The sequence below is a fragment of the Sciurus vulgaris genome (assembly GCF_902686455.1).
Source record: "Sciurus vulgaris genome assembly, chromosome: 1".
In the NCBI taxonomy this organism is placed as follows: Eukaryota; Metazoa; Chordata; class Mammalia; order Rodentia; family Sciuridae; genus Sciurus; species Sciurus vulgaris.
Window position 1 is genome coordinate 34,153,812 of NC_136461.1, and position 9,662 is coordinate 34,163,473.

Genomic DNA, 9,662 nt, shown 5'->3' on the forward strand with positions numbered 1-9,662 from the left:
AGAAAAGACTGCTCAGACCAAAGGCAGAGAGGCCTTTTCCTTGGCAAATAAGATGTTGTACTTTCCCTCCTGCCTTACTGGTCAGAGGAACAGAAGGTTGCCACCTGGCTGGGAGCTGCAGTAGAATAGGAAAGCCTGTGTCATGAGATTTTTCTAGGCCCAGCCTTACTTCTGGCGTAGGGCCCCAGGGCTTCATAGAGTAGTGTTGCCAGTACTGCTGTGGTAAGTTGTATGGCACCTGCTCTGAGCCTGGCCAACTCTGCTGGACAATGCTAAGATCATAGCAGTGAGTCACTCTTGAGACCCTTGAACTTTTTGGTCTGGTGAGGGAAAGTAACAGTGGTAATAAATGTGAGTAACAGAAGTTTGGGTAGACACCAAGGAATGGACACACGTATAAGATGTGTAAGTACCTGAGCAAGGTACATCCTCCACTGAGTATTTGGAGGATGGGAAACCAGATCTTGAAACTGTATTTACCACACTGGGCCAGACAGGATGTGCTCCATAAAGGCTGAAAGAATATTAGAGGTGAAGAGTCATTCCTTCTGCAAGGATTTGTAAAGCAACTACTCCGTGTAGGCACTACCAGTTAATGGTAGAAGGTTGAGCTGACTTAGATTTGCAACTGAGCAAGTTGTACTTCATGCCATTTGTTTTGTAGACCTGTAGTGAGAAGGTTATATAGGCAGATGGGGTAGAAGTATCCAGGCATGAAGCATAAACATAGGATTTGGGAGACCACACTAGCCCTGTTCCCATGGGGTATAAGTCCTGGAAGCAGGGTAGGCAGTGAGATTACAGAGGAAAGGACTTCAAGCCACAGGGCTGCTTTATATACTAGGACTTCTCCTGATAGCTAGGGCTACCCTGTCTTTTCTGTTTTGCCAAGGGAGCCATACTGAGCTCAGGAGTGGTGCCAGGGTTCTCTGCTTCTTTTTTGCCCACCCACAAGGCAGGGCTAGGCTGAGCAGAGGATGTGAGACTGGCTGCTGAGCTGCATGTACTTAGAAGAGGGGGGTTGGCAGGGATCGGAGGGCCCAGGCTATAAGTGAACCTGATAGCTACATTCTGATTGATGGCAGAGTTTGTCTCCCAAACTGTCAGAGGGTTTATAGAGGTGCCACTCACCCACAAGGCGGGAATTGCTTGTCAGGACACCTGGCCATGAACAGGAGACAGAGCTGTAACTTGGTGTTTTCTCAGCTTAATGGCCCCACTGCTGACCTGCCTGCTGTACAAGTGTGTCAGTGCCTCCAGGTCGAGGGCAAATGAGGACTGTCAGGGAGGGTGGAGCCTAGGGAATGCCCAGCCTCTTTCTTTCCCTGGTGCTGCTTACCTCTGGGATGAGTGGAATCTTTGAGACCCGAGACTGGAGGAGGATCAGGAAGAAAGTGCTTTTCAGGTCTTGGTAGATGGAGAACACTCCAGATGGAGTGAATAGTGTAAACAAAGGTCTCAATGTGAGTCTGGAACACAGCAAGCAGTCTCCATGTCCATACGTACAGGGCTTCTGGAGTGAAATGAAAAGAGAGTGAGTATAGAGAAGTAGATGCATATAGATCTTCGCAGATCTAACTGAAGAGTCTGGACTTGGCTGTGCACACAGTAAAGAGTCATACTGGTTTTGGAGCAGGAGAACAAAGGATCAAAACTAAAAGGTAGGCAGGATAAGGGAATAGATGAGAGGTTTAAGGACCTATTATAGGACTGTTAACCATTACTCTAATGAGAGTGTAAGTACCTAAGAATGGACAAGAAGACATTTCTGAGATCATTGGGCAGAGTCCCAGGTTGCTTCCTTGCTTCTTAAAGGATATCACTAGCCATAGAATCTTTTTTTTTTTTTGCCCCTGGCCAGCCTGCCATGCTGCTTAATAGGTATGGTCTGAGACCCATAGAGAAGTAGAGATTGGGGGTAGCCATGGGCTTTCAAGAAGGGTGGTCCTGGGAATCAGACACCACCCAGCAGGTGAGCTGGCTTCGTATAGTCTTATTAGCTCACCCTTCCCCATTAGCCAAGAGTCTGCCTGTGGCTTCGTCAAATGAACCTCAAGTGGTCAGCCGCTTGAGGTTCAGCCTGGCCCTTGGCCTGCCCCAGTCTAGCCTGGTTGCTTTCATAGACTGCTTTGAGAGGCAGGTGTGCATGCCTGTTCTCCCTTGTCTGTCCATTCCTAATCCCTTTATAACTACACTTGTCCAGGAATCTGGGCTGCGTGAGGTAGAGATGAATAATTAATGTCAGGCGCTTCAGACACCAAATATTTGAACAGCTGCCTGGAGTTTTTGCTGGCAAGGACCTAGCGGCCAAAATTGGGATGTTGGCTGGGGGTTCCACTCTGTGGCTCTGATTGGCCTTCGTCAGCCTGTTATCTTTGATGGACTTGTCAGACTGGACAATGGGTGTAAGGAAGCCCAGATCCTGGTTAGACTGGGCCAACCTTTTGGACATGGATTTCCCTGCTTTCTTTTTGCTTCTGGAGCTGGAAGACAGATGGATAGCAGGCCTGGGGCAGGGTGTTTCCTTAGGACTTGACAGTATATGAATGGGCCAGTTTATGAACAGAGATCCTGGTAAAGGGACTGAAATGTCAGTCGGGAGCACTTAAGTATCTAGTTCAGTATATCCCAGGCCCAAGTTTCTGTTTGGGCCTCATCTGGACCCCATATCTGATCCCTGCTTAGAGGCAGCATAATGGGCACACTTGGCCTAGTCTTTTGGGTCCATTGCTGTCCTCATACCCTGCTTCCCACAGGCTCTGGCTTCGTCATGTGCAGCGGCAAAGAGAACCCGGACAGTGATGCTGACTTGGATGTGGATGGGGATGACACTCTGGAGTATGGGAAGCCACAGTATCCTTGGGCCTCTATGGGGCAAGATGGGACTGGCGGGGCAGGCCACTGGGAGAAAGAAAAGTAGCTAGCACCTCTAGTACTTGACCATATCACCCCCAGGGTCAGAGACTCAACTTTGGCCATGGGGAGTCCTCCTGAGCATTTAGCCCTCATGGCTTACAGCAAACTAGAATCCATTGTCCTTGACCACCATGCCAGATACACGGAGGCTGATGTCATCCCCTGTACAGGCGAAGAGCCTGGTGAAGCCAAGGAGAGAGAGGCACTCCGGGGTGCAGTCCTAAAGCAAGTGTGGGCACAGGCGTGGGATGCTGGGGTGGAGGGATAGGAAACACAGAGGCAGAGCTCAACCCAGTACCCACCTGCAGGGTTGTCCTGCATGCCATCAGGCCTCACTGTGTTCTTTCTTCTTTCTCTTCTCTAGTGGTGGCCCTCCTAGCACCCGCATCACACCTGAGTTCTCTAAGTGGGCCAGTGATGGTAAGTCCTGACTGAGGTTAGCTATAATTGAGAGAGAGGGATTCCTAGATAGTGGTGACTGACTCAAGCCCAAGCTCTCACCTGTTATCCAATCTGGCCAAAGTATGAGTTGTCCCTCTGTCCCTGCAGAGATGCCATCCACCAGCAATGGTGAAAGCAGCAAGCAGGAGGCCATGCAGAAGACATGCAAGAACAGCGACATCGAGAAGTGAGTGTGGCTAGCCAGGACTGGGGTGGTGGTGGGGGGGGACAGTTGCTAGTAGGAAGGCCTGCTGCCAGGGCTTCTGGCCCTCCCAAGTGTAGCTCAGTCCTGCTGCCCTGGGCGCACAGCCGGCATTGGAGCCCAGCTGGTGCTAAGCGTGACTCTGTGAATTGATCACTGGGCCATGGACCTGGGAGCCTTGGTGGAGGGAGGAGCAGTCCGCCTGCGTGCCTGCCTGCCCGCTGCGGCGGCCTCCACCCGGGGAATGTGATGTATGGCCGCCCAGCCCAGCCGGCGCACTTGATTCATCTCCAGTTTCTGTTTCTTAATCGGGAGCTAAATTGGTTTCATTTTTCTTGTCCCGGGTGGCGCTTGCAGTGGGTTTTAGGCAGGAGCATTGGGTCTCATCACTTCTGGTAGGGATTTTTGGCCAGGGTTTTCCAGCAGGGGAAAAAGGGATCCATTAGTACTTTACCTAGGACTAGGCAGCCCCTCTGGCCTGGATCTCCGGGAGCCACAAAGATTTAATATCAACTGGGCATCTTACTGCCTTTCCAAAAGCGCAGGCAAGGCCAGTTCCGACCCTAGGAGGTGGCATTGTCCAGTCTGGGCTGCCTAGAGCTGCTGCCATTGGCCATTGCTTATCTCCCTGCACCCACCCCACTCCCTCCAGTTATGGGGTAGGTTCCCTGGGGTTAAATGGCAGCCTCTTCATTCTAGGACCAGTGTTCCATCTTGCCTTCTGCCAGGAGAGTGGATTGCAGGCCGATGCAGGGCTGGGTCGGTGGCCCAGGGTCACCTCCCATTTGTTTCCCTCCATTTTGTGTTGTCATAAATTCATTCCAGCCCGTTGTGGTTGATCAGTTTATCTCGGCCGGGGCCGCGAGTGCTGCTGGCATGATGTATGGGCCGCGGCGCAGGGCCCGGCTGCCCATGAATCACTGCAGCTGCTCCGTGTCAGCGCCGGAGCGGGCCGTACAGGTTCGGCGCAACCAGCTTTGGGGGGGAGAAATGACGTATGGATGTTTATTTAATAATTCTCTCCTACTCCAGCTGAGCGGGGCGGGCGGGGCTATAAGGGGCACCCACCCTCGTCTGGAGGGGCTGCTCATAAATCAGAAAGACAAGATCATTAATCAGGGATGGCGCCTGAGGAGGAGGTGGGGGGCCAGAGCCAGTGGCCATCCATGAAGGTGCTACCCACCCAAGACTGGGGGAAGTCCCACTTGTGTGAGCACAGGCTCACAGTAGGCAGGGCTCTTGAGATGAGTTGGGGATTGACTTGCTCCTGTGCAGAGATCACCACTGGGTCTGGGTCAGCCAAGGTTGGAGCCCTTCAGTCCCCATGACTTCTGTGTTCCTCATCCACAGAGTATGGAATCCTGCCTTAGATCTGTTTCATGTTCCAGGAAAGGGAAAAGGCAGGATGCTATGGCTTCCTCCAGGAATCTGGCCACCTCATGCCCTGGAGGGGCTCAGGAATAGCTCACAACCAAGCTGGGTCAGGGGTTGGAGGATTGGGTATTTCACTAGAGCAAAGAGTAGAGGCCAGGTATGTGCTGAGCAAATCTAGGAAAGGTGGGCTTTAGAGCTATATCTTGGCCTGTGATGTGACCTTGGAGTTCTTAGGCATTTGTTTCCCCATCTTTGAAATTCCTAGCATGGGTCTTGGAAAGGAAGGGAACGTAACTCCCCATCCTTGTCAGGAATTTAGCAGCAATTGAGATGGGGATGGTACATACGGCATCAGGCAGAATGCCAGGGAATGAACCAGCTATGCAGCTGCTTGTGAGGGTAGGGGTGAAGACGTCCCAGAGTGAGATGGAACGGACACTCCTGGGAATCAGTACCAGAAGGAACTGGAGACAGCCTTTCTCAGTATCCCTGGAGAGGCAGGGCCTAAAGAATCATGGATCCACAGCTGGTGGATCTAGAGCATTCCCAGTACAGGAACACAGACCACTAGGGAGTTATATTCTATGTTGCTTCTAGCACCCTAAAAGAAAAAGGTCAGATTGAAGTTTGCTGTCTGTCAAATGTTACCACATCCCCCAAGACTACTTTGCATCTAACAGTGATAGGCCACCTCAAGCTTTCTGGACCATTGTCTCTCTCAGGCTGGCAGAACAGGCACCCCCAGGATATTGTCCATGCCCACACAACTCACTGTGTTTCTACCTGTGTCCTCCATACCCCCTTTTAGTCCTGCTTTTCACTTCCTTATTGAATACCTCTTAAACATTACCTGTTTTATCACACCCTTCTTCTAACATCCCCACAACTTCCCATTGCCCATGAGGTACTTCAGTTTCTGACTGGAATTGAGTTCTGCCAGACAAGTCTCCTCTCTCACTTTAGCAACTTTTGCCTACCTACAGATGAGCCTTCCAGCCCAACTGGCTCTTGGGCCTCTTGGTCTTTGTTTCTTCTCTTCCCTTGACCTGAGACCCATCTCCTTATAAGCCAGTATAGAGTAACAGTTAGTCACAGTTGACCACAGGGTCAGTCTGCCACACTGGAGTCCCATCTCCCCAAATCTGTGTGAACACCGGGCAGGTTGTTTAATTTTTCTGTGCTTTTGTTTCTTCGTGTATAAAATGGGAATATTAGAATCTTCTCACAGGGTTTTTATGAGGTGTAAATAGGATAATAATTATCAATCCCTCAGTACAATCCCTGGCATTTAGTAAGTACTTAATAAATTTTAGCTATTTTCTTTATATTATTATCATCCTTATTCCCTACGGCCATCCCCAGTACCATTTTTCTACTCTTCCAGCAGGCATTTTTCTCTGTGAGTAGCCCTGTTCACTTGTTTTAGGACGGGCAGGAGGGATCCTTAAGAGTCTTAGCAATTCCCTGTTCAGCAATATGACCGGTCTTGGAAGAGTCATAGGGACCTTATGGTACAGGGCTTGGACAACAGGCTGAGGCTTACTAGGGTATCAGATGGGCCTAGGAAGAAATAACAAGGAGCCCTTGAGGGAGGCCAGGCCTATGGCAAAGGGACCTAGATTTTATGGGATCTGTCCAGCCCCACATTTCCCTTTCCCTGGAGGTTGGACTGGCTCTTCATTTTACAAATGTTTACTCATGTTCACATGCCAGAAGTGGGGCTTAGGTCCAAAGTAAATACTGGCCAAGTGAGCGGCCTGCCCTTAGGGAACTCAGTCTAGTGGAGAGACAAAGACCTTTGCAGTTGGACTGTTGGGGTTGAGTTGGGTACAGGGTGCCCTGAGAGCCCCCAGTAGTGGTACTGTCTGGGAGCATTGGAAAAGGTTTCTGGATGAGGAGGCAGAGCTGGTGAGTTGGGGGTGAGGAGTTGGGAGGACCCAGAGGAAACAAAATGTGGAGGCCAAGAGAATGGAAAGGGTGGTTTACATGAAGACAGTGACCAGTTTGTATGGATAGAGCATAGTGAATGTGGCAGGGTGCTGAGGGGTACAGGCTGGCAAGGCCAGACTAAGGAGGAGTTTGTTAGAGCTTTATTCTGAGAGAGACATTGAAATGTTGGAGTAAAAATGATCAGATTTGCTTTTACAATGTAAGTTCTAGGTGCTGGGAGAATGGGATGGAGATGAGAGACTGGAGCAAGGAAGCTGTTTACTCAGCTTAGTGGAGTGATCCATAGAAGAGTCCAGGAGGCCCAACCAGTAGTGGTAAGGGTGGAAAGACGTGGAGTGATTCCTCTTAGGACAGGTGGGAGATTTTTTCGAAGTTGAGGATGACTAAGAAATAGTGATTAAGAATGGTTCTCAGGTGTCTGGTTTAGAAATTCATCAGATGAAGATGGAGGAACAGAGTGAGTTTAGTTCTGAAGTAGGGTTTGCAGCTATGGGACGTTGGGGAAGGAGCGTGTGGGGATGTCTAGGAAACGTGGTTCTGGATTAAGGGAGGTATAGGGCTGAAGGTTCAGATTAGGGACACCAGCCTACTACCCATCTGTGCATCTTCTTTACAGAATCACTGAAGATTCAGCTGTGACCACGTTTGAGGCCCTGAAGGCTCGGGTCAGGGAGCTTGAACGGCAGCTATCTCGGGGGGACCGATACAAATGCCTCATCTGCATGGTAAGTAAGAGGGAAACTAGGGGTACCCTTGGTCAGGCTTCAGTGCTCCTGAGGTGTTGGAAAGGGTCTCTGGTGGGCTCTTGGAAGGGTGTTCCTGCCTCAGTGATCCCTTCTCTGCCCACCTTTTCCCTAGGACTCATACTCAATGCCCCTAACGTCAATCCAGTGTTGGCATGTGCACTGTGAGGAATGCTGGCTGCGAACCCTGGTGAGGTGGTGTGGAAGTTGGGGAGTAGGGTGGCTGTTTGGGGGGCACTGCACGGATGTTCATGCCTCTGCTTGTGCCTGCTTTGTGGAGGTGGGGAGTGAAGGATAAGGAAGAACAGGAGCATAGAACACAGCCAGAGCCAGCATATTTACACCACCACTACCTCACCACCCCCAGCGAATCACTGCTTTCTCTGCCCCCCCACCTCAGGGTTATTAAATTCTCCCCTCTATGGACTCACTACATTCTGCTTTCTTCCCCCACCCCCTCCCACCCCCCCAAGGCCCACCACATCACACATTGGTGAGATCCCAGGTCAGGAGAAGGCTGGTGGTGGGTAAGCAGGACCAGGGCCTCGGCCCCTCCCCCTCCCATTACTAAGCTCCTTCTGCTCCTGCCCCTGTTCTTCGCTCAGGAGCAGCCATTAAAATGTCGCCCGGAGACAGCAATAAAAGGCCCGGACGTGGGCTCTGTGTCCTGATCAAAGGCCGCATGTAATCTCGTTAGGGCCGCGGCAGCCACAGCTGGACCCAGCCTTGTTCTCATTACCGGGGCTCCCGCTGCGGGGCTGGCCAGGCGGTTTGATCCTGGCGTCCCCCCAACACAGGAGCGTGCCTGCCTGCTCAGAGGCCGCCCATGCATCCCCAGCCTGGCTGATACAACCAAAGTCCCAGCACACACTAGTGCAGAGAGATGCAGCTCTAGGCCCATATACTCGCATGCACAAACATGTGGCACATGTGTCTGATCATAGCCCTCTTCTCCCTACAGGGTGCCAAGAAGCTGTGCCCTCAGTGCAACACCATCACAGCGCCTGGAGACCTTCGGAGGATCTACTTGTGAGCTAGCCACCCAGGCAGGCCTTGCCTCAAGCAGCCTCACGTGCCCCCAGCCTCTGTGACAGTGACCCTCTCCCCTTGTACATACTTGCACACAGATTCCCCATGTACATACATTCACATGCGCACACACAAGCATACACACACACACAGGACTCTGGAGCCAGAGTGGAGGCTGAGGCCCAGGCCCTGCCTGCTAGCTCCCACCAAGCCTGGGGACCGTACCTATTCTGGCCTCTGTTCCCAGAGTGGGGCAGGGAGGTGGGGGTAGGAGTAGAGGGGCAAGGCTCCTGAGATACAGCTCCCAGATGGACAGACAGACATGCAAACACCAGACTGAAGCACATGTAATATAGACCGTGTATGTTTACAATGTTGTGTATAAATGGGACAACTCCTTTGCCCTCCATGCCCCCACCTTCGGTTGTATGATTTTCTTCTTTTTTTAAGAACCTCGGGAAGCAGTGCCTCCTTCAGGGCTGGCTGGGGGCTCGGCCCATCCGCCTCTTAGAGTACCTGCCTCTCTCCCGTGGCGTCCCTTCCCTCTCCCATGTGCTCAGTGTTCAGTGGTGTATATTTCTTCTCCCAGACATGGGGTACATGCCCTGAGGGACATGACCCTCTCCTTAGTCTTAGCTCATGGGGCTCTTCATAAGAGTTGAGGGTGGGGCAGGAAGAAGGTCCCGAGCTGAAGCAGAAGCTGAGGTTGGAGCTGACTGAGATGCCCCTGGCTGTAGCCTTCTGCTGAGAACCTTCCTGGGAGTAGAGATGCTGTTCCCAGGGAAAAGTTGTCTCCCTGCCCCTCCTGTGGGCCCCATGGTGTGATGCTGTGTCTGTATATTCTATACAAAGGTACTTGTCCTTTCCCTTTGTAAACTACATTTGACATGGATTAAACCAATATAAACAGCTGCTGCCTGTGTGTATGTATGGGGGAATAAGGAGTTGACAGAAGTGGGTGGACTGAGGCAGGTAAGGGGTTAATCCTAGGCAGCAGTCTTGGGAAG

At 51.5% G+C, this 9,662-nt stretch overlaps 1 protein-coding gene across 4 annotated transcripts in view; it reads left to right on the plus strand.

The window, feature by feature from the left end:
• RNF220 (ring finger protein 220) overlaps window positions 1-9,564 on the plus strand; it is a 218,037-nt gene extending 208,473 nt beyond the window's left edge. For 2 of the 4 annotated variants that reach the window (XM_079151819.1, XM_079151820.1), the window contains 7 exons: window positions 2,757-2,853; window positions 3,055-3,147; window positions 3,281-3,336; window positions 3,466-3,544; window positions 7,500-7,608; window positions 7,742-7,816; window positions 8,588-9,564. In XM_079151819.1, the coding sequence (XP_079007945.1) occupies window positions 2,757-2,853; window positions 3,055-3,147; window positions 3,281-3,336; window positions 3,466-3,544; window positions 7,500-7,608; window positions 7,742-7,816; window positions 8,588-8,659 (581 nt within the window). In that variant the 3' untranslated portion in view covers window positions 8,660-9,564. Of the gene's footprint in view, window positions 1-2,756; window positions 2,854-3,054; window positions 3,337-3,465; window positions 3,545-7,499; window positions 7,609-7,741; window positions 7,817-8,587 lie in introns of those variants that run through there. The other 2 variants (XM_079151818.1, XM_079151817.1) reach the window with 1 other exon arrangement.
• The last annotated feature ends 98 nt before the right edge of the window (window positions 9,565-9,662 follow it).